Raw genomic sequence first — 25,876 nt, 5'->3', positions numbered from 1 at the left:
CACTGGACATAGACATCCAGTCACAAAAACACCCTTCCACCATCACCCTTTGCTTCCTGCCACTAAGCCAATTTCAGATCGAATTTGTCAAATTGCCTTGGATCACCTCAGCTCTTTGCTGCTTAATTGGACTTCCAGGTGATATCTTGTCAAAAGCCTTAATGAAGTCTATATAGACTACCTCAACTGTAGTAACCTCATCTACATACCTAGACACTTTGAAAAATTCAATCAGATTTGTTAGACCTGATCTCCCCCTTACAAAGCTACAATGACTATCCTAGATTAAGTTAAAAATCACACAACACCAGGTTATAGTCCAACAGGTTTAATTGGAAGCACACTAGCTTTCGGAGTGACGCTCCTTCATCAGGTGATAGTGGAGGGCTCAATCCTAACACAGAATTTATAGCAAAAATTTATAGTGTGATGTAACTGAAATTATACATTGAAAAATTGATTATCTGTTAAGTCTTTCATCTGTTAGAATACAGTGATAGTTCTTTCATGTGTAAATCACAAAACCTTTTTTTTAAAAAGTTGCATTCTCGGGTTAGCTGTTAACAATGATGATAGCTAGACAATATGTTGAAGGTGTTAGCCCCCTGTGTTCTCTGCCTATGCCATGATGTTTTGATTGATTCTAATCTAAAAAGTGAGATAACAGAGTTTTACATAGATTCATGCAGTTTTTGAGCTCAGAGTTCTACATGTTTGCATGTAGTTTTTGAGCAAAGTACAATGTAACCCTGCAAATACAAATTCACCTCACAAAATATATGTGAGCATGTGGGTCTTTGTCTGTGTGTGTGTGTCTGTCTGGGTTGGGGGTTGTGAGTGTGAGAAAGTGTATGTGTGTGTGTGTAGTGAGTGCAGTGTGTCTTAAGTCTGTGAGGGAGTGCATGTATGAGTGCGGGTGTGTGTGTGCGTGTATGTGTGTCCGTGTGTATAGGAGTGCCTGTGTGAGGGTGTGTAGGAGTATGTGTGTGTGTATAGTGCAATGGTGGTCACCTGTAATGTGACATGAACCCAAGGCCCCGGTTGAGGCCCTCCCTATGGGTACCGAACTTAGCTATCAGCCTCTGCTCGGCCACTTTTCTCTGCTGCCTGTCCCGAAGTCCACCTTGGAGGATGGTCACCCGAAGGTCCGAGGCTGAATGTCCTGCACCACTGAAGTGTTCCCCAACTGGGAGGGAACCCTCCTGTCTGTTGCTTGTTGTGCGGTGCCCATTCATCCGTTGTCGTAGCCTTTGCTCGGTTTCCCCAATGTACCATGCCTCTGGGCATCCTTACCTGCAACGTATAAGATAGACAACGTTGGCTGAGTCACAGGAGTACCCGCCACGTACATGGTGGGAGGTGTCCCCACACGTAATGGTGGTATCTATGTCCACACTCTGACACGTCTTGCAGCGTCTACCGTGACAGGCTTGAATGGAGTTGTTCTGAGAGCCGGGCAGCTTGCTACGAAACTGCATGAATTTATGTAAAACTCCGTTATCTCACTTTTTAGATTAGAATCAATCTAAACACCATGGCATAGGCAGAGAACACAGGGGGCCAACACCTTCAACATATTGTCTAGCTATCACCATTGTTAACAGCTAACCCGAGAATGCAACTTTTTAAAAAAGCTTTTGTGATTTACACATGAAAGAACTATCACTGTATTCTAACAGATGAAAGGCTTAACAGATAATCAATTTTTCAATGTATAATTTCAGTTACATCACACTGTAAATTTTTTACTATAAATTCTGTGTGTTAGGATTGAGCTCTCCACTATCACCTGATGAAGGAGCATCGCTCCGAAAGCTAGTGTGCTTCCAATTAAACCTGTTGGACTATAACCTGGTGTTGTGTGATTTTTAACTTTGTACACCCCAGTCCAACACCGGCATCTCCAAATCACATCCTGGATTAAGCCTTGCTTTGCTAAATTGGGATTAATTCAGTCCCTCAGAATTCCCTACCACCAACTCTAATATGCAGGCGATTTTTGGTTCAGCCTTAGGTAATAATGGCGAGACCAATGTTTTTACTATCATTTCAAAGATGAGTTTCTTCCTGAACTTCTGTCGTTGTGATGAAAATACTCTCATCATCCTGTGAAATAGCGATCTCCAGGAGACTGGAATTGAACAGTGAAGGGCCGTCAATATATTTCCGAGTTACAATGATGTGACATCTGAATAGGAATTGTCAGTGAGATCAAGTTTGGGGCCTGATTAGGTGGTCCTCTCCAATTTCATCTCTGGAATCTTGTCTCAGATTTACCTGGAAATGTATAATAGCTCAAAGTAAAGAGTTCTTTACTCCCACCCACCTCGACTGTTTGGTACCTCTCCTTGTGCCATACTTGACCCTGCAGCATTTGATGGACGAGTGGGATACTTTATGTGTAACACGGTTTCTATGCTGTCAGAGGAGGTCTTGCAGTGCAGTGGGTCCTCTAAACAAGTAACTAAGTTCCAGACACACTCCAAGGCACGTTGACAACAAGGAATGTTCATGATACAGTTTGGCAGGCTGATGATTAGCCTGGCAATCCATCTATACAGGGAGGGAGCTGACTCAGCAATGCAGTTGGTGAACTCTAATTATAATATCCAGTGGTCCCATGCCGCTGCCTCAGTTGTGTAATAAGTTTCCTCTTGATTGTGCTGCTGCAGGTTTGGAAATACCCCAAGGTCTGGGAAGGCTTCATTAAGTGTTGCCAGCGAACGAAACCTCAGTCCTTCCAGGTGCTCCTGCAGCTCCCACCTGCTCAACTCGCCAATGTTTTCGAGAAGTGTCCAGAGCTTCGCGAGCCACTCTTGACACACGTGCGTTCTTTCACACCCCACCAGGTATGTCGATACTCTCCCACTATCGAAAATTCTGTAAAGTGCATCCTTCCCCAATTGCACCCCCACCCCGGTCCCAGCAAAGTAGTTTCCCCCTTGTACCTGAACATTCAGGGTTCCCTTGTTCATTTGACAGCAGGACTGGTGCCACCCTGAACTGCCACTGGTCATAAAGCCATTACAGCTCAGAAGGAGACCATTTGGCCCAATGTGTCTGTGTTGGTGCTTGCTAGAGCAAGCTGTTCTGTTTTCTCCAGCTCTAACCACATACCCCTGTAAGTTGTATTTCTCTCAAGCATCTGATAAGTTCTTCTTTGCAATTGGTGATTTTCTCCATTTCCTCCACCCTGATGGAGACCATGTTCCAGGTCATTACCACTTGCTAAGGAGTGAGGTTCTTCCCTCAGACACCTCTGCACCTTCAATCCAAAACCTTGAACATGTATCCCCAAGTAGTTGTAGCATCAGCTAATAGGAACTGGTTTCTTTGTCCACCTTATCTAACCCTATCGTAATTGTGTAGACTCCTATCAATTCTCTTATCGTCGTCGTTTTATCTCAAAACTAATCTAATCTTGTAGCTAATTTGGAGTTGAAAGAGGCGGTGAGCACCAAACCATTATTGATTGTTGTGAACAGCCATCCAGTTCCTTAACGTCCTTTAGAGAAGGAAATCTTCCATCCTTACCCAGTCTGGCCTACACATGACTCCAGACACGGGGTTAACACTCAGTTGTCCTCTAAAGGCCAGTTAGTTTAAAGAGCATTTGGGGGTGGGCAACAAATGCTGGCCTTGCCAGCAGTACCCGCCTCCATGAAAGAACTACACTGAATTGAATTGGTCAGCAGCCAAGTGGTTGAATAGTTACCTAGGCTCTGCTGCCAGGCAAGGCAACTTTCACTAATATGACATCAATTTAATTTGCAGCAAAATCACATTCCTAAGTCAATAATGACTGTGCTGGAGGCCAACTTGAAGCCAGATGCAGAGACTGTTGAGCAAAAGCCAGCGGGTGAGGTAGGTGCTGCACATTTATTTCTCCTAAAAACAACCTGTTTTCTTAGCTAAGCCTGAACTCCCTAAAATAGTTAACTGAAACCAGAGGTATAATCCTGACTCTGTGAGGTCCTATCATAGAGTCATAGAGATGTACAGCATGGAAAATAGTCCCTTCGATGCAATCCGTCCAAAGAAATCTTGGAGTCCAGGTTAATAGCTCCTTGAAAGTGGAGTCGCAGATAGATAGGATAGTGAAGAAGGCGTTTGGTATGCTTTCTTTTATTGGTCAGAGTATTGAGTACAGGAGTTGGGAGGTCATGTTGCGGCTGTACAGGACATTGGTTAGGCCACTGTTGGAATATTGCATGCAATTCTGGTCTCCTTCCTATCGGAAAGATGTTGTGAAACTTGGAATGGGTTCGGAAAAGATTTACAAGGATGTTGCCAGGGTTGAAGGATTTGAGCTGTAGGGAGAGGCTGAATAGGCTGGGGCTGTTTTCCTTGGAGTGTTGGAGGCTGAGGGGTGACCTTATAGAGGTTTACAAAATTATGAGAGGCATGGATAGGATAAATAGACAAAGTCTCTTCCCTGGGGTCGGAGAGTCCAGAACTAGAGGGCATGGGTGTAGAGTGAGAGGGGAAAGATATAAAAGGGACCTAAGGGGCAACGTTTTCACACAGAGGGTGGTACGTGTATGGAATGAGCTGCCAGACGAAGTGGTGGAGGCTGGTACAATTGCAACATTTAAAAGGCATTTGGATGGGTATATGAATAGGAAGGGTTTGGAGGGATATGGGCCAGGTGCTGGCAGGTCGGACTAGATTTGGTTAGGATATCTGGAAATTTACAGTCTACTAACTGTTCTCAGTTTTCCAAAGTTTCTCAAGAACTGGAAGTCATTATTTGTTTAGGTATAATTTGAACGTGATTTGCAGGTTCTTTGAGGGACTCCTGTAGCGATAGGTCGAAAAGTGTGGCGCTGGAAAAGCACAGCAGTTCAGGCAGCGTCCGAGAAGCAGGAGAATTGAAATTTCGAGCGTAAGCCCTTCATCTGCTGCAGAGATGGGCTGAACAGAGAGCTGGCTGTTCAAAATCTACCTTCACTGACCCACAATGACACAACCTGCACTATGGATAGGACAAGGAGGCAGGTTCTGAATTGGTCCCAACCAGAACAGGGATGGCACCTTATATTGTTAGCACCATTTTGATCCAACAAACTGACCCTTGTCTATTGTTTAACATTAATTTTTAAGGCAGCACGGTGGCTCAGTGTTAGCACTGCTGCCTCACAATCCATGAGTCTGGGTTCGATTCCACCCTTGGGTGACTGTGTGGTGTTTGCACAGTCTCCCCGTGTCTGCGAGGGTTTCCTCTGGGTGCTCTGGTTCCCTCCCACAGTCCAAAGATGTGCAGGTTAGGATGGATTGGCCATGCTAAATTGCCCATAGTGTCCAGGGATGTGCAGGCTTGGTGAATTAGCCATGGTAGTTGCAGGGTTACAGGGATAGTGTAGTGGGTGGTTCTGGGTGGGATGCTGTCCAGTGGGTCAGTATAAACTCTTTGGGCTGAATGGCCTGCTTCCACACTGGAGGGATTTTATGATTCTGTTGATAGAAAATAAAGTTTGCCGGATTCATTTGGAAGCTGGACTCATCAGTTGATTTCCTGACCGTGGGTTGTTACTTGATGTATTATAGGAGGAAGTGCAGCATCTGACCATTGCTCACACCCAGAAGGATCTGATCACCATGCGGCTGGCACAGGAGAAAGCTTTGAAGAGAAAACTGGAGGAGGAACAGAAACTCAAGCAGCAGCAACTAGCTGCACAGCTGCACCCACTACAGAGCACGCCGGCTCCTCCAAGTCTGACTGCCCCTGTGCCCCCAATCCAGACTGCCGTGGCTCCTCAGAATCAGGTTGTCGCCACCCCCTCAGTCCAATCTGCCCCGGCCCCTCCAAACCTGGTAGTCCCGGCGCCTCCAGTCCAGACCACCCCTGCACCCCCGAGCCTGATCACCCCAGCCCCTCCGAGCCTGATCGCCCCGTCTCCCGCAGTCAAAACCATCCCGGCTCCTCCCAGCCTGATCGCCCCGGGCCCTTCCAGCCAGGCTGCCTCCAAGTCTCCCACCCAGGCCGCCTTGGCACCACCCAGCCAGGCAGTCCTAAGCCAAACGACCACTGCCGTGGTTGTGGAGCCAAAGGACGAGCCGATGGAAACCAGCAGCAGCGTTCCTGACCCGACTGCAAACAGAGAGACAGAGAATCCAACAATCATCATCGATGTGAAGGAAGAGGAGGAGGGACCGATGGCTTTGGATGAGACGTCCCATGGGATGGTTGTCATGGATACTGTACGTAAAGAGCGTATTGTGGTTAATATTGCAGTACGTTAAGTTCAGGCTTATAATTGCACTGTGTGATAGGCAAGCAATGTGGTGCAACTTAACTGTTGAAGGGGAGATGCTTCCAATTAAATCTCATCTTGAGGGAATGTTGCTTCCCTCTCTTACTGTCACAGCCAATTACCGACAACTTTTAACGTGGGTGTTCTGAATACACCTCCAGTCCTGGGTTAGGGGACTGCTCCTGAGTAATGTGCGAGCTGTGCTAACTGACAGATGGGAGAATACGTGTGGGCTTTTGGTGGGGAGAGGGTGCACCAATGGGCGATGCTGATCTTTGTTTGGGATTGGTGATGCTGACCGTCGCAACTCAGTAACTGGTGCTCTTTGCTCCCGAAACAGGACTCTGCCCCCAGGGAACACGCCAGTCAGCAGCCAGTCCTCCACCAAGTGGGACATCTGGTGGCGCGGGACCACGGGGACGTCACAGAGCAGGTGATTCTCGTCCGGGATGAGCCAGTGCAGGCGGAGAAACCGGCACTGGGCAGCGAGCCGGCGAACACGCCGGAGGAACCGATGGAGCAAGGAGCAGAGGGCGGGGTGTCTGAGGAGAAAGTTGAAGAGGATGCGGAGAAGGAACAGGCAGTCGCCAATGACGCACAGCAACCCATCACCAAACGCAAATCTGCCTTGAGGAAAAGCAGCTGAAGAAACTCGACCAGAGATTTCAGCCAAGAGTATTTGTAAAGTTACTGGCTATCTCATGGATAGCGTTCAAGTACTGGCTGAAAGGGTCAGATAGAAAGCACACACTTCACGGGAAAGTGCAGCCTTACCTGCGGTTTCCTTTTTTGCCCTGGGCTTCAATTAATGCAAGGATCCAATTTAAGTTCTTTTTTCAAAACCCAGGAAGGTCCAACTGGCTGGACTGAAATAAATCTTTTTGGGGTGATAGTTGAGGAGGGGATTTATCTTCTGGTCCTGTTCCTGAATGGATAATGACCAGAGATTATCCGCATCAGCCGGGACATGTCAACAATGCAGCCCTTGACCCCAGATACTGCTCCTGGGGTATCCCTTCCGATTGTGGGTTCGAGTCCTTCAGAACGAACCTTGAACTGCAACCCTTTGCAGGCTGACTCCTGAAGCCCTTCAAAGGCGTACAAGCCCATTTGAGAGCACAGACCCATTTTGAAAGACTTGACTGACTTCTATTGCCAGGGGACAGTTATCGACATGATATGGGAGAACCCTTTGGACTGATTCTTGGCGGGTGTCCGGTGGGTGTTGAATGCGAGGCCATGTCTGATCCTTGCTGAATTTGAAGTCGAGATTGTGTCTGGATTGAGCATGCATACCAGCTTCTCCTGCTTTCCTCCTGTTGTGCTGCAGGGTTGCTTTGTCCTCCGTGTTCAGCTGCTCTCTGGATCTCGGTATGTTTATTGTGCATCCATAAACAACTTAGTTCAGACGTGTTTTAGTATAACCCCAAAAGGCCCAAGAAGGGTCGAGGCTCTTTCCTTTAAAACTGTAGTGAAAATATTGTCTGTTTGATATATAAAAATAGAAAGTTGGAGTATATTGTGGCTGTTTTGAGTTTACCTTTGTGTTCAAGCTGGGACTAATGTTTTGGATGACTTTACACCTGAAACATCAAGAATGTGAAATGAATAAAAGATTGGAGTAGGTTAAAATTTTAAAAAGGAAGTTGGTGTCTTTATTTGAACGTGGAAAATTCTATGTATGTGCACCTGGATGTCAGAATGAAACTGGATTCCTGGTCAAATAGCATAAGTCAGCTATAGATCACCCTTGCATTCCTTATGTCTCTCTGCTTGCATCTCCTGGCCTCTATCCCCAACATTCTTGCTGTGACCCTTCACAAGCACGACACCGTGGAGTCCTGCTGATCTCTTTGCTACCCCCAAGCCATCCTATTTCCAGAGTCTTGCCCTCTGTTTGTCACCATCCCTCAATTCTAAGGCCCTGCCCACCTCTCTTCACCCCAGCCAGCATCACAAACCCGGCCTTGCCTGTTCTCTCCAGTCTTCCATATCTCCCTCTTCATCCCCTTTGTCAGTGCAAGATTTTACAGGTTGTGGAATGTTTGAATTCAGCTTTTTAACTATGCAGCTGCCTTAACTGCCTACAAACGTAATTCAGCAAACAGGCGAGTAATGATTGGCAGGAGCATGCTATTGTCTCAGACAATTGTCTCGGCCTGCTCCTGCCCCACCGAACCCACTGCCCCACCGAACTCATCTCTGCATACCTCGACACGGTCCTGTCCCCCTTAGTCCAAGAACTCCCCACCTACGTTCAGGACACCATCCGTGCCCTCTACCTCCTCCGTGATTTTCGCTTCCCCGGTCCCCAACGCCTGATCTTCACCATGGACATCCAGTCCCTGTACACCTCCATCCCCCATCACGAAGGACTGAAAGCCCTCCACTTCTTCCTTTCCCGCCGTCCCAACCAGTACCCTTCCACTGACACCCTCCTTCGACTGACTGAACTGGTCCTCACCCTGAACAATTTCTCTTTCCAATCCTCCCACTTCCTCCAAACCAAAGGAGTAGCCATGGGCACCCGCATGGGCCCCAGCTATGCCTGCCTCTTCGTAGGATATGTGGAACAGTCCATCTTCCGCAGCTACACTGGCACCACCCCCCTTTTCCTCCGCTACATCGATGACTGTATTGGTGCTGCCTCGTGCTCCCCCGAGGAGGTTGAACAGTTCATCCACTTTACCAACACCTTCCACCCCGACCTCAAATTCACCTGGACCGTCTCAAACTCCTCCCTCCCCTTCCGAGACCTTTCCATTTCTATCTCGGGCAACCGAATCAACACGGACATTTACTATAAACCGACCGACTCCCACAGCTACCTAGACTACACCTCCTCCCACCCTGCCCCCTGTAAAAACGCTACCCCATATTCCCAATTCCTTCGCATCCGCCGCATCTGCTCACAGTTCCAATACTGTACAACCCAGATGGCCTCTTTCTTCAAAGACTGCAATTTCCCCCCAGATGTGATCGACGATGCCCTCCACCGCATTTCCTCCACTTCCCGCTCCTCTGCCCTTGAGCCCCGCCCCTCCAACCGCCACCAGAACAGAACCCCACTGGTCCTCACCTACCACCCCACCAACCTCCACATACACCGTATCATCCGCCATCATTTCCGCCACCTCCAAATGGACCCCACCACCAGTGATATATCTCCCTCCCCTCCCCTATCAGCGTTCCGAAAAGACCATTCCTTCCGTGACTCCCTCGTCAGGACCACACCCTCCACCAACCCAACCTCCACTCCCGGCACCTTCCCCTGCAACCGCAAGAAATGCAAAACTTGCGCCCACACCTCCCCCCCCCCCCCCCCCACTTACTTCCCTCCAAGGCCCCAAGGGATCCTTCCATATCCACCACAAATTCACCTGCACCTCCACACACACCATTTATTGCATCCGATGTGGCCTCCTCTATATTGGGGAGACAGGCCGCCTACTTGCGGAACGTTTCAGAGAACACCTCTGGGACACCTGGACCAACCAACCCAACCACCCCATGGCTCAACACTTCAACTCCCCCTCCCACTCCACCAAGAACTTGCAGGTCCTTGGACTCCTCCATCGCCAGACCATAGCAACACGACGGTTGGAGGAAGAACGCCTCATCTTCTGCCTGGGAACCCTCCAACCACAAGGGATGAACTCAGATTTCTCCAGTTTTCTCATTTTCCCTCCCGCCACCTTGTCTCAGTCAAATCCCTCGAACTCAGCACCGCCTTCCTAACCTGCAATCTTCTTCCTGACCTCTCCGTCCCCACCCCACTCTGGCCTATCACCCTCAACTTGACCTCCTTCCACCTATTGCATTCCTAACGCCCCTCCCCCAAGTCCCTCCTCCCTACCTTTTATCTTAGCCTGCTTGGCACACCTTCCTCATTCCTGAAGAAGGGCTTATGCCCGAAACGTCAATTCTTCTGCTCCTTGGATGCTGCCTGACCTGCTGTGCTTTTCCAGCAACACATTTTCAGCTCTGATCTCCAGCATCTGCAGTCCTCACTTTCTCCTCCTTAGTGCAAGATCTAGCTGAGACTTGTCGATTTATTTCTGGATGTGTACTCAGCTAACTAAATTAATTGCTAACTGTCTGAAAAGAAAAATGATGGATTTAAACTTTGGTGCACGGTGAGTTCTCCCTTCTGCGAGGGCACCACTTCAGGATTTTGGGTGTGATTATTTCAGCGCCCCGTCCCTTTGAGCAACAACTGTAAGCATTCTGCACTTTTTAAAAATAAGCTTTCTTATATATCATAGAATCATACAGCACAGAAACTGACCCCTCAAGTACCCATGACGATTGCTCCAAGTACCTTTCCCCATTAATTCTGAACAATTCCCCACCCTGTGTGTCCTGCCCCATTCATTCTAACCACCACTGTATCCACTCTCCATTCATTTTAACCTCCCACCACTGTATCCTCTCCCCATTCATTGTAACATCTCACCACTGCATCCCCATTCATTGTAACCTCCCACCACTGTATATACTCCCCATTCATTTTAACCTCCCACAAATTGTATCCTCTCCCCATTCATTGTAACCTCACACCACTGTATCCTCTCCCCATTCATTGTAACCTCACACCACTGCATCCCCATTCATTGTAACCTCCCACCACTGTATCCACTCCCCATTCATTGTAACCTCCCACCATTGTATCCCCATTCATTGTAACCTCCCACCACTGTATCCACTCCCCATTCATTGTAAACTCCCACCACTGTATCCACTCCCCATTCATTGTAACCTCCCACCACTGTATTCTCTCCCCATTCATTGTAACCTCCCACCACTGTATCCACTCCCCCATTCATTGTAACCTCCCACCACTGTATCCACTCCCCATTCATTGTAACCTCCCACCACCGTATCCTCTCCCCATTCATTGGAACCTCCCACCACTGTATCCACTCCCCATTCATTGTAACCTCCCACCACAGCATCCCCATTCATTGTAACCTCCCACCACCATATCCACTCCCCATTCATTGTAACCTCCCACCACTGTATCCTCTCCCCATTCATTGTAACCTCCCACCACCGTATCCACTCCCCATTCATTGTAACCTCCCACCACTGTATCCACTCCCCATTCATTGTAACCTCCCACCACAGCATCCCCATTCATTGTAACCTCCCACCACCGTATCCACTCCCCATTCATTGTAACCTCCCACCACTGTATCCACTCCCCATTCATTGTAACCTCCCACCACCGTATCCACACCCCATTCATTGTAACCTCCCACCACTGTATCCACTCCCCATTCATTGTAACCTCCCACCACCGTATCCACTCCCCATTCATTGTAACCTCCCACCACTGTATCCACTCCCCATTCATTGTAACCTCCCACCACCGTATCCACTCCCCATTCATTGTAACCTCCCACCACTGTATCCTCTCCCCATTCATTGTAACCTCCCACCACCGTATCCACTCCCCATTCATTGTAACCTCCCACCACTGTATTCTCTCCCCATTTATTGTAACCTCCCACCACTGTATCCACTCCCCATTCATTGTAACCTCCCACCACCGTATCCACTCCCCATTCATTGTAACCTCCCACCACAGCATCCCCATTCATTGTAACCTCCCACCACCGTATCCACTCCCCATTCATTGTAACCTCCCACCACTGTATCCTCTCCCCATTCATTGTAACCTCCCACCACCATATCCACTCCCCATTCATTGTAACCTCCCACCACTGAATCCACTCCCCATTCATTGTAACCTCTCACCACAGCATCCCCATTCATTGTAACTTCCCACCACCGTATCCACTCCCCATTCATTGTAACCTCCCACCACCGGATCCACTCCCCATTCATTGTAACCTCCCACCACCGTATCCACTCCCCATTCATTGTAACCTCCCACCACTGTATCCACTCCCCATTCATTGTAACCTCCCACCACCGTATCCACACCCCATTCATTGTAACCTCCCACCACCGTATCCACTCCCCATTCATTGTAACCTCCCACCACTGTATCCTCTCCCCATTCATTGTAACCTCCCACCACTGTATCCTCTCCCCATTCATTGTAACCTCCCACCACTGTATTCTCTCCCCATTAATTGTAAACTCCCACCACCATATCCATTCCCCATTCATTGTAACCTCCCACCACCGTATCCACTCCCCATTCATTGTAACCTCCCACCAATGTATCCACTCCCCATTCATTGTAACCTCCCACCACCGTATCCACTCCCCATTCATTGTAACCTCCCACCACCGTATCCACTCCCCATTCATTGTAACCTCCCACCACCGTATCCATTCCCCATTCATTGTAACCTCCCTCCACCGTATCCACTCCCCATTCATTGTAACCTCCCACCACTGTATCCACTCCCCATTCATTGTAACCTCCCACCACCGTATCCACTCCCCATTCATTGTAACCTCCCACCACCGTATCCACACCCCATTCATTGTAACCTCCCACCACTGTATCCTCTCCCCATTCATTGTAACCTCCCACCACTGTATCCACTCCCCATTCATTGTAACCTCCCACCACTGTATCCACTCCCCATTCATTGTAACCTCCCACCACTGTATCCTCTCCCCATTCATTGTAACCTCCCACCACTGTATCCACTCCCCATTCATTGTAACCTCCCACCACTGTATCCACTCCCCATTCATTGTAACCTCCCACCACCGTATCCTCTCCCCATTCATTGTAACCTCCCACCACCGTATCCAATCCCCATTCATTGTTACCTCCCACCACTGTATTCTCTCCCCATTCATTGTAACCTCCCACCACAGCATCCCCATTCATTGTAACCTCCCACCACCGTATCCACTCCCCATTCATTGTAACCTCCCACCACTGTATCCACTCCCCATTCATTGTCACCTCCCACCACCGTATCCACTCCCCATTCATTGTAACCTCCCACCACCGTATCCTCTCCCCATTCATTGTAACCTCCCACCACCGTATCCACTGCCCATTCATTGTAACCTCCCACCACTGTATTCTCTCCCCATTCATTGTAACCTCCCACCACTGTATCCACTCCCCATTCATTGTAACCTCCCACCACTGTATCCACTCCCCATTCATTGTAACCTCCCACCACCGTATCCACTCGCCATTCATTGTAACCTCCCACCACCGTATCCACTCCCCATTTATTGTAACCTCCCACCACCGTATCCACTCCCCATTCATTGTAACCTCCCACCACCGTATCCACTCCCCATTCATTGTAACCTCCCACCACCGTATCCACTCCCCATTCATTGTAACCTCCCACCACCGTATCCACTCCCCATTCATTGTAACCTCCCACCACCGTATCCACTCCCCATTTATTGTAACGTCCCACCACCGTATCCACTCCCCATTCATTGTAACCTCCCACCACCGTATCCACTCCCCATTCATTGTAACCTCCCACCACCGTATCCACTCCCCATTCATTGTAACCTCCCACCACCGTATCCACTCGCCATTCATTGTAACCTCCCACCACCGTATCCACTCCCCATTTATTGTAACCTCCCACCACCGTATCCACTCCCCATTCATTGTAACCTCCCACCACCGTATCCACACCCCATTCATTGTAACCTCCCACCACTGTATCCTCTCCCCATTCATTGCAACCTCCCACCACTGTATCCACTCCCCATTCATTGTAACCTCCCACCACTGTATCCCCATTCATTGTAACCTCCCACCACCGTATCCCCATTCATTGTAACCTCCCACCACTATATCCACTCCCCATTCATTGTAACCTCCCACCACTGTATCCCCATTCATTGTAACCTCCCACCACTGTATCCCCATTCATTGTAACCTCCCACCACCGTATCCCCATTCATTGTAACCTCCCACCACTGTATCCACTCCCCATTCATTGTAACCTCCCACCACTGTATCCCCATTCATTGTAACCTCCCACCACTGTATCCCCATTCATTGTAACCTCCCACCACCGTATCCACTCCCCATTCATTGTAACCTCCCACCACCGTATCCCCTCCCCATTCATTGTAACCTCCCACCACCGTATCCTCTCCCCATTCATTGTAACCTCCCACCACCGTATCCCCATTCATTGTAACCTCCCACCACTGTATCCAATCCCCATTCATTGTAACCTCCCACCACTGTATCCACACCCCATTCATTCTAACCTCCCACCTCTGTATCCTCTCCCCATTCATTGTAACGTCCCACCACTGTATCCACTCCCCATTCATTGTAACCTCCCACCACTGTATCCACTCCCCATTCATTGTAACCTCCCACCACTGTATCCCCATTCATTGTAACCTCCCACCACTGTATCCCCATTCATTGTAACCTCCCACCACCGTATCCCCATTCATTGTAACCTCCCACCACTGTATCCACTCCCCATTCATTGTAACCTCCCACCACTGTATCTACACCCCATTCATTGTAACCTCCCACCACTGTATCCACTCCCCATTCATTGTAACCTCCCACCACCGTATCCACTCCCCATTCATTCTAACCTCCCACCACTGTATCCTCTCCCCATTCATTGTAACCTCCCACCACTGTATCCTCTCCCCATTCATTGTAACCTCCCACCACCGTATCCACTCCCCATTCATTGTAACCTCCCACCACCGTATCCTCTCCCCATTCATTGTAACCTCCCACCACTGTATCCACTCCCCATTCATTGTAACCTCCCACCACCGTATCCACTCGCCATTCATTGTAACCTCCCACCACCGTATCCACTCCCCATTTATTGTAACCTCCCACCACCGTATCCACTCCCCATTCATTGTAACCTCCCACCACCGTATCCACTCCCCATTCATTGTAACCTCCCACCACCGTATCCACTCCCCATTCATTGTAACCTCCCACCACCGTATCCACTCCCCATTCATTGTAACCTCCCACCACCGTATCCACTCCCCATTTATTGTAACCTCCCACCACCGTATCCACTCCCCATTCATTGTAACCTCCCACCACCGTATCCACTCCCCATTCATTGTAACCTCCCACCACCGTATCCACTCCCCATTCATTGTAACCTCCCACCACCGTATCCACTCGCCATTCATTGTAACCTCCCACCACCGTATCCACTCCCCATTTATTGTAACCTCCCACCACCGTATCCACTCCCCATTCATTGTAACCTCCCACCACCGTATCCACACCCCATTCATTGTAACCTCCCACCACTGTATCCTCTCCCCATTCATTGCAACCTCCCACCACTGTATCCACTCCCCATTCATTGTAACCTCCCACCACTGTATCCACTCCCCATTCATTGTAACCTCCCACCACCGTATCCACTCGCCATTCATTGTAACCTCCCACCACCGTATCCACTCCCCATTTATTGTAACCTCCCACCACCGTATCCACTCCCCATTCATTGTAACCTCCCACCACCGTATCCACTCCCCATTCATTGTAACCTCCCACCACCGTATCCACTCCCCATTCATTGTAACCTCCCACCACCGTATCCACTCCCCATTCATTGTAACCTCCCACCACCGTATCCACTCCCCATTTATTGTAACGTCCCACCACCGTATCCACTCCCCATTCATTGTAACCTCCCACCACCGTATCCACTCCCCATTCATTGTAACCTCCCACCACCGTATCCACTCCCCATTCATTGTAACCTCCCACCACCGTATCCACTCGCCATTCATTGTAACCTCCCACCACCGTATCCACTCCCCATTTATTGTAACCTCCCACCACCGTATCCACTCCCCATTCATTGTAACCTCCCACCACCGTATCCACACCCCATTCATTGTAACCTCCCACCACTGTATCCTCTCCCCATTCATTGCAACCTCCCACCACTGTATCCACTCCCCATTCATTGTAACCTCCCACCACTGTATCCCCATTCATTGTAACCTCCCACCACCGTATCCCCATTCATTGTAACCTCCCACCACTATATCCACTCCCCATTCATTGTAACCTCCCACCACTGTATCCCCATTCATTGTAACCTCCCACCACTGTATCCCCATTCATTGTAACCTCCCACCACCGTATCCCCATTCATTGTAACCTCCCACCACTGTATCCACTCTCCATTCATTGTAACCTCCCACCACTGTATCCCCATTCATTGTAACCTCCCACCACTGTATCCCCATTCATTGTAACCTCCCACCACCGTATCCACTCCCCATTCATTGTAACCTCCCACCACCGTATCCCCTCCCCATTCATTGTAACCTCCCACCACCGTATCCTCTCCCCATTCATTGTAACCTCCCACCACCGTATCCCCATTCATTGTAACCTCCCACCACTGTATCCAATCCCCATTCATTGTAACCTCCCACCACTGTATCCACACCCCATTCATTCTAACCTCCCACCTCTGTAACCTCTCCCCATTCATTGTAACCTCCCACCACTGTATCCACTCCCCATTCATTGTAACCTCCCACCACTGTATCCACTCCCCATTCATTGTAACCTCCCACCACTGTATCCCCATTCATTGTAACCTCCCACCACTGTATCCCCATTCATTGTAACCTCCCACCACCGTATCCCCATTCATTGTAACCTCCCACCACTGTATCCACTCCCCATTCATTGTAACCTCCCACCACTGTATCTACACCCCATTCATTGTAACCTCCCACCACTGTATCCACTCCCCATTCATTGTAACCTCCCACCACCGTATCCACTCCCCATTCATTCTAACCTCCCACCACTGTATCCTCTCCCCATTCATTGTAACCTCCCACCACTGTATCCTCTCCCCATTCATTGTAACCTCCCACCACCGTATCCACTCCCCATTCATTGTAACCTCCCACCACCGTATCCTCTCCCCATTCATTGTAACCTCCCACCACTGTATCCACTCCCCATTCATTGTAACCTCCCACCACCGTATCCACTCGCCATTCATTGTAACCTCCCACCACCGTATCCACTCCCCATTTATTGTAACCTCCCACCACCGTATCCACTCCCCATTCATTGTAACCTCCCACCACCGTATCCACTCCCCATTCATTGTAACCTCCCACCACCGTATCCACTCCCCATTCATTGTAACCTCCCACCACCGTATCCACTCCCCATTTATTGTAACCTCCCACCACCGTATCCACTCCCCATTCATTGTAACCTCCCACCACCGTATCCACTCCCCATTCATTGTAACCTCCCACCACCGTATCCACTCCCCATTCATTGTAACCTCCCACCACCGTATCCACTCGCCATTCATTGTAACCTCCCACCACCGTATCCACTCCCCATTTATTGTAACCTCCCACCACCGTATCCACTCCCCATTCATTGTAACCTCCCACCACCGTATCCACACCCCATTCATTGTAACCTCCCACCACTGTATCCTCTCCCCATTCATTGCAACCTCCCACCACTGTATCCACTCCCCATTCATTGTAACCTCCCACCACTGTATCCACTCCCCATTCATTGTAACCTCCCACCACTGTATCCCCATTCATTGTAACCTCCCACCACCGTATCCCCATTCATTGTAACCTCCCACCACTGTATCCACTCCCCATTCATTGTAACCTCCCACCACTGTATCCCCATTCATTGTAACCTCCCACCACTGTATCCCCATTCATTGTAACCTCCCACCACCGTATCCACTCCCCATTCATTGTAACCTCCCACCACCGTATCCCCTCCCCATTCATTGTAACCTCCCACCACCGTATCCTCTCCCCATTCATTGTAACCTCCCACCACCGTATCCCCATTCATTGTAACCTCCCACCACTGTATCCAATCCCCATTCATTGTAACCTCCCACCACTGTATCCACACCCCATTCATTCTAACCTCCCACCTCTGTATCCTCTCCCCATTCATTGTAACCTCCCACCACTGTATCCACTCCCCATTCATTGTAACCTCCCACCACTGTATCCACTCCCCATTCATTGTAACCTCCCACCACTGTATCCCCATTCATTGTAACCTCCCACCACTGTATCCCCATTCATTGTAACCTCCCACCACCGTATCCCCATTCATTGTAACCTCCCACCACTGTATCCACTCCCCATTCATTGTAACCTCCCACCACTGTATCTACACCCTATTCATTGTAACCTCCCACCACTGTATCCACTCCCCATTCATTGTAACCTCCCACCACCGTATCCACTCCCCATTCATTCTAACCTCCCACCACTGTATCCTCTCCCCATTCATTGTAACCTCCCAGCACTGTATCCTCTCCCCATTCATTGTAACCTCCCACCACCGTATCCACTCCCCATTCATTGTAACCTCCCACCACCGTATCCTCTCCCCATTCATTGTAACCTCCCACCACTGTATCCTCTCCCCATTCATTGTAACATCTCACCACCGTATCCTCTCCCCATTCATTGTAACCTCCCACCACTGTATCCTCTCCCCATTCATTGTAACCTCCCACCACAGCATCCCCATTCATTGTAACCTCCCACCACCGTATCCACTCCCCATTCATTGTAACCTCCCACGACTGTATCCACTCCCCATTCATTGTAACATCTCACCACCGTATCCTCTCCCCATTCATTGTAACCTCCCACCACTGTATCCTCTCCCCATTCATTGTAACCTCCCACCACAGCATCCCCATTCATTGTAACCTCCCACCACCGTATCCACTCCCCATTCATTGTAACCTCCCACCACCGTATCCACACCCCATTCATTGTAACCTCCCACCACTGTATCCACTCCCCATTCATTGTAACCACCCACCACCGTATCCACTCCCCATTCATTGTAACCTCCCACCACCGTATCCACACCCCATTCATTGTAACCTCCCACCACTGTATCCTCTCCCCATTCATTGCAACCTCCCACCACTGTATACACTCCCCATTCATTGTAACCTCCCACCACTTTATCCACTCCCCATTCATTGTAACCTCCCACCACTGTATCCCCATTCATTGTAACCTCCCACCACCGTATCCCCATTCATTGTAACCTCCCACCACTGTATCCACTCCCCATTCATTGTAACCTCCCACCACTGTATCCCCATTCATTGTAACCTCCCACCACTGTATCCCCATTCATTGTAACCTCCCACCACCGTATCCCCATTCATTGTAACCTCCCACCACTGTATCCACTCCCCATTCATTGTAACCTCCCACCACTGTATCCACACCCCATTCATTGTAATCTCCCACCACTGTATCCTCTCCCCATTCATTGTAACCTCCCAACACGGTATCCACTCCCCATTAATTGTAACCTCCCACCACTGTATCCACTCCCCATTCATTGTAACCTCCCACCACTGTATCCCCATTCATTGTCACCTCCCACCACTGTATGCCCATTCATTGTAACCTCCCACCACCGTATCCCCATTCATTGTAACCTCCCACCACTGTATCCACTCCCCATTCATTGTAATCTCCCACCACTGTATCCACACCCCATTCATTGTAACCTCCCACCACTGTATCCACTCCCCATTCATTGTAACCTCCCACCACCGTATCCACTCCCCATTCATTCTAACCTCCCACCACTGTATCCTCTCCCCATTCATTGTAACCTCCCACCACTGTATCCTTTCCCCATTCATTGTAACCTCCCACCACCGTATCCACTCCCCATTCATTGTAATTTCCCACCACCGTATCCTCTCCCCATTCATTGTAACCTCCCACCACCGTATCCTCTCCCCATTCATTGTAACCTCCCACCACCGTATCCCCATTCATTGTAACCTCCCACCACTGTATCCAATCCCCATTCATTGTAACCTCCCACCACTGTATCCACACCCCATTCATTCTAACCTCCCACCTCTGTATCCTCTCCCCATTCATTGTAACCTCCCACCACTGTATCCACTCCCCATTCATTGTAACCTCCCACCACTGTATCCACTCCCCATTCATTGTAACCTCCCACCACTGTATCCCCATTCATTGTAACCTCCCACCACTGTATCCCCATTCATTGTAACCTCCCACCACCGTATCCCCATTCATTGTCACCTCCCACCACTGTATGCCCATTCATTGTAACCTCCCACCACCGTATCCCCATTCATTGCAACCTCCCACCACTGTATCCTCTCCCCATTCATTGTAACCTCCCACCACCGTATCCACTCCCCATTCATTGTAACCTCCCACCATTGTATCCCCATTCATTGTAACCTCCCACCACTGTATCCACTCCCCATTCATTGTAACCTCCCACCACTGTATCCACTCCCCATTCATTGTAACCTCCCACCACTGTATTCTCTCCCCATTCATTGTAACCTCCCACCACTGTATCCACTCCCCCATTCATTGTAACCTCACACCACTGTATCCACTCCCCATTCATTGTAACCTCCCACCACCGTATCCTCTCCCCATTCATTGGAACCTCCCACCACTGTATCCACTCCCCATTCATTGTAACCTCCCACCATAGCATCCCCATTCATTGTAACCTCCCACCACCATATCCACTCCCCATTCATTGTAACCTCCCACCACTGTATCCTCTCCCCATTCATTGTAACCTCCCACCACCGTATCCACTCCCCATTCATTGTATCCTCCCACCACTGTATCCACTCCCCATTCATTGTAACCTCCCACCACAGCATCCCCATTCATTGTAACCTCCCACCACCGTATCCACTCCCCATTCATTGTAACCTCCCACCACTGTATCCACTCCCCATTCATTGTAACCTCCCACCACCGTATCCACACCCCATTCATTGTAACCTCCCACCACTGTATCCACTCCCCATTCATTGTAACCTCCCACCACCGTATCCACTCCCCATTCATTGTAATTTCCCACCACCGTATCCACTCCCCATTCATTGTAACCTCCCACCACTGTATCCACTCCCCATTCATTGTAACCTCCCACCACTGTATCCCCATTCATTGTAACCTCCCACCACTGTATCCCCATTCATTGTAACCTCCCACCACCGTATCCCCATTCATTGTAACGTCCCACCACTGTATCCACTCCCCATTCATTGTAACCTCCCACCACTGTATCTACACCCTATTCATTGTAACCTCCCACCACTGTATCCACTCCCCATTCATTGTAACCTCCCACCACCGTATCCACTCCCCATTCATTCTAACCTCCCACCACTGTATCCTCTCCCCATTCATTGTAACCTCCCAGCACTGTATCCTCTCCCCATTCATTGTAACCTCCCACCACCGTATCCACTCCCCATTCATTGTAACCTCCCACCACCGTATCCTCTCCCCATTCATTGTAACCTCCCACCACTGTATCCTCTCCCCATTCATTGTAACATCTCACCACCGTATCCTCTCCCCATTCATTGTAACCTCCCACCACTGTATCCTCTCCCCATTCATTGTAACCTCCCACCACAGCATCCCCATTCATTGTAACCTCCCACCACCGTATCCACTCCCCATTCATTGTAACCTCCCACGACTGTATCCACTCCCCATTCATTGTAACATCTCACCACCGTATCCTCTCCCCATTCATTGTAACCTCCCACCACTGTATCCTCTCCCCATTCATTGTAACCTCCCACCACAGCATCCCCATTCATTGTAACCTCCCACCACCGTATCCACTCCCCATTCATTGTAACCTCCCACCACCGTATCCACACCCCATTCATTGTAACCTCCCACCACTGTATCCACTCCCCATTCATTGTAACCACCCACCACCGTATCCACTCCCCATTCATTGTAACCTCCCACCACCGTATCCACACCCAATTCATTGTAACCTCCCACCACTGTATCCTCTCCCCATTCATTGCAACCTCCCACCACTGTATACACTCCCCATTCATTGTAACCTCCCACCACTGTATCCACTCCCCATTCATTGTAACCTCCCACCACTGTATCCCCATTCATTGTAACCTCCCACCACCGTATCCCCATTCATTGTAACCTCCCACCACTGTATCCACTCCCCATTCATTGTAACCTCCCACCACTGTATCCCCATTCATTGTAACCTCCCACCAGTGTATCCCCATTCATTGTAACCTCCCACCACCGTATCCCCATTCATTGTAACCTCCCACCACTGTATCCACTCCCCATTCATTGTAACCTCCCACCACTGTATCCACACCCCATTCATTGTAATCTCCCACCACTGTATCCTCTCCCCATTCATTGTAACCTCCCACCACGGTATCCACTCCCCATTCATTGTAACCTCCCACCACTGTATCCACTCCCCATTCATTGTAACCTCCCACCACTGTATCCCCATTCATTGTCACCTCCCACCACTGTATGCCCATTCATTGTAACCTCCCACCACCGTATCCCCATTCATTGTAACCTCCCACCACTGTATCCACTCCCCATTCATTGTAATCTCCCACCACTGTATCCACACCCCATTCATTGTAACCTCCCACCACTGTATCCACTCCCCATTCATTGTAACCTCCCACCACCGTATCCACTCCCCATTCATTCTAACCTCCCACCACTGTATCCTCTCCCCATTCATTGTAACCTCCCACCACTGTATCCTTTCCCCATTCATTGTAACCTCCCACCACCGTATCCACTCCCCATTCATTGTAATTTCCCACCACCGTATCCTCTCCCCATTCATTGTAACCTCCCACCACCGTATCCTCTCCCCATTCATTGTAACCTCCCACCACCGTATCCCCATTCATTGTAACCTCCCACCACTGTATCCAATCCCCATTCATTGTAACCTCCCACCACTGTATCCACACCCCATTCATTCTAACCTCCCACCTCTGTATCCTCTCCCCATTCATTGTAACCTCCCACCACTGTATCCACTCCCCATTCATTGTAACCTCCCACCACTGTATCCACTCCCCATTCATTGTAACCACCCACCACTGTATCCCCATTCATTGTAACCTCCCACCACTTTATCCCCATTCATTGTAACCTCCCACCACCGTATCCCCATTCATTGCAACCTCCCACCACTGTATCCTCTCCCCATTCATTGTAACCTCCCACCACCGTATCCACTCCCCATTCATTGTAACCTCCCACCATTGTATCCCCATTCATTGTAACCTCCCACCACTGTATCCACTCCCCATTCATTGTAACCTCCCACCACTGTATCCACTCCCCATTCATTGTAACCTCCCACCACTGTATTCTCTCCCCATTCATTGTAACCTCCCACCACTGTATCCACTCCCCCATTCATTGTAACCTCCCACCACTGTATCCACTCCCCATTCATTGTAACCTCCCACCACCGTATCCTCTCCCCATTCATTGGAACCTCCCACCACTGTATCCACTGCCCATTCATTGTAACCTCCCACCATAGCATCCCCATTCATTGTAACCTCCCACCACCATATCCACTCCCCATTCATTGTAACCTCCCACCACTGTATCCTCTCCCCATTCATTGTAACCTCCCACCACCGTATCCACTCCCCATTCATTGTATCCTCCCACCACTGTATCCACTCCCCATTCATTGTAACCTCCCACCACAGCATCCCCATTCATTGTAACCTCCCACCACCGTATCCACTCCCCATTCATTGTAACCTCCCACCACTGTATCCACTCCCCATTCATTGTAACCTCCCACCACCGTATCCACACCCCATTCATTGTAACCTCCCACCACTGTATCCACTCCCCATTCATTGTAACCTCCCACCACCGTATCCACTCCCCATTCATTGTAACCTCCCACCACTGTATCCACTCCCCATTCATTGTAACCTCCCACCACCGTATCCACTCCCCATTCATTGTAACCTCCCACCAGTGTATCCTCTCCCCATTCATTGTAACCTCCCACCACTGTATTCTCTCCCCATTTATTGTAACCTCCCACCACTGTATCCACTCCCCATTCATTGCAACCTCCCACCACCGTATCCACTCCCCATTCATTGTAACCTCCCACCACAGCATCCCCATTCATTGTAACCTCCCACCACCGTATCCACTCCCCATTCATTGTAACCTCCCACCACTGTATCCTCTCCCCATTCATTGTAACCTCCCACCACCATATCCACTCCCCATTCATTGTAACCTCCCACCACTGAATCCACTCCCCATTCATTGTAACCTCCCACCACAGCATCCCCATTCATTGTAACTTCCCACCACCGTATCCACTCCCCATTCATTGTAACCTCCCACCACCGGATCCACTCCCCATTCATTGTAACCTCCCACCACCGTATCCACTCCCCATTCATTGTAACCTCCCACCACTGTATCCACTCCCCATTCATTGTAACCTCCCACCACCGTATCCACTCCCCATTCATTGTAACCTCCCACCACCGTATCCACTCCCCATTCATTCTAACCTCCCACCACTGTATCCTCTCCCCATTCATTGTAACCTCCCAGCACTGTATCCTCTCCCCATTCATTGTAACCTCCCACCACCGTATCCACTCCCCATTCATTGTAACCTCCCACCACCGTATCCTCTCCCCATTCATTGTAACCTCCCACCACTGTATCCTCTCCCCATTCATTGTAACATCTCACCACCGTATCCTCTCCCCATTCATTGTAACCTCCCACCACTGTATCCTCTCCCCATTCATTGTAACCTCCCACCACAGCATCCCCATTCATTGTAACCTCCCACCACCGTATCCACTCCCCATTCATTGTAACCTCCCACCACCGTATCCACACCCCATTCATTGTAACCTCCCACCACTGTATCCACTCCCCATTCATTGTAACCACCCACCACCGTATCCACTCCCCATTCATTGTAACCTCCCACCACCGTATCCACACCCCATTCATTGTAACCTCCCACCACTGTATCCTCTCCCCATTCATTGCAACCTCCCACCACTGTATACACTCCCCATTCATTGTAACCTCCCACCACTGTATCCACTCCCCATTCATTGTAACCTCCCACCACTGTATCCCCATTCATTGTAACCTCCCACCACCGTATCCCCATTCATTGTAACCTCCCACCACTGTATCCACTCCCCATTCATTGTAACCTCCCACCACTGTATCCCCATTCATTGTAACCTCCCACCACTGTATCCCCATTCATTGTAACCTCCCACCACCGTATCCCCATTCATTGTAACCTCCCACCATTGTATCCACTCCCCATTCATTGTAACCTCCCACCACTGTATCCACACCCCATTCATTGTAATCTCCCACCACTGTATCCTCTCCCCATTCATTGTAACCTCCCACCACGGTATCCACTCCCCATTCATTGTAACCTCCCACCACTGTATCCACTCCCCATTCATTGTAACCTCCCACCACTGTATCCCCATTCATTGTCACCTCCCACCACTGTATGCCCATTCATTGTAACCTCCCACCACCGTATCCCCATTCATTGTAACCTCCCACCACTGTATCCACTCCCCATTCATTGTAATCTCCCACCACTGTATCCACACCCCATTCATTGTAACCTCCCACCACTGTATCCACTCCCCATTCATTGTAACCTCCCACCACCGTATCCACTCCCCATTCATTCTAACCTCCCACCACTGTATCCTCTCCCCATTCATTGTAACCTCCCACCACTGTATCCTTTC

At 49.6% G+C, this 25,876-nt stretch overlaps 1 protein-coding gene across 2 annotated transcripts in view; it reads left to right on the top strand.

Moving 5' to 3' along the window:
• The window catches only part of sympk (symplekin), a 51,600-nt gene extending 43,701 nt beyond the window's left edge, over window positions 1-7,899 (top strand). For both annotated transcript variants that reach the window (XM_043680682.2, XM_087984044.1), the window contains exons 23-26: window positions 2,673-2,849; window positions 3,775-3,864; window positions 5,548-6,201; window positions 6,595-7,899. In XM_043680682.2, the coding sequence (XP_043536617.2) occupies window positions 2,673-2,849; window positions 3,775-3,864; window positions 5,548-6,201; window positions 6,595-6,900 (1,227 nt within the window). In that variant the 3' untranslated portion in view covers window positions 6,901-7,899. The remainder of the gene's footprint in view (window positions 1-2,672; window positions 2,850-3,774; window positions 3,865-5,547; window positions 6,202-6,594) is intronic.
• The last annotated feature ends 17,977 nt before the right edge of the window (window positions 7,900-25,876 follow it).

The sequence above is a fragment of the Chiloscyllium plagiosum genome, unplaced genomic scaffold, assembly GCF_037043375.1.
Source record: "Chiloscyllium plagiosum isolate Xiang-an unplaced genomic scaffold, Cpla_swu_hap1 HiC_scaffold_47, whole genome shotgun sequence".
Taxonomy (NCBI): domain Eukaryota; kingdom Metazoa; phylum Chordata; class Chondrichthyes; order Orectolobiformes; family Hemiscylliidae; genus Chiloscyllium; species Chiloscyllium plagiosum.
Note: the sequence above shows the minus strand (reverse complement) of the source record. Positions and strands in the feature narration are given on the sequence as shown.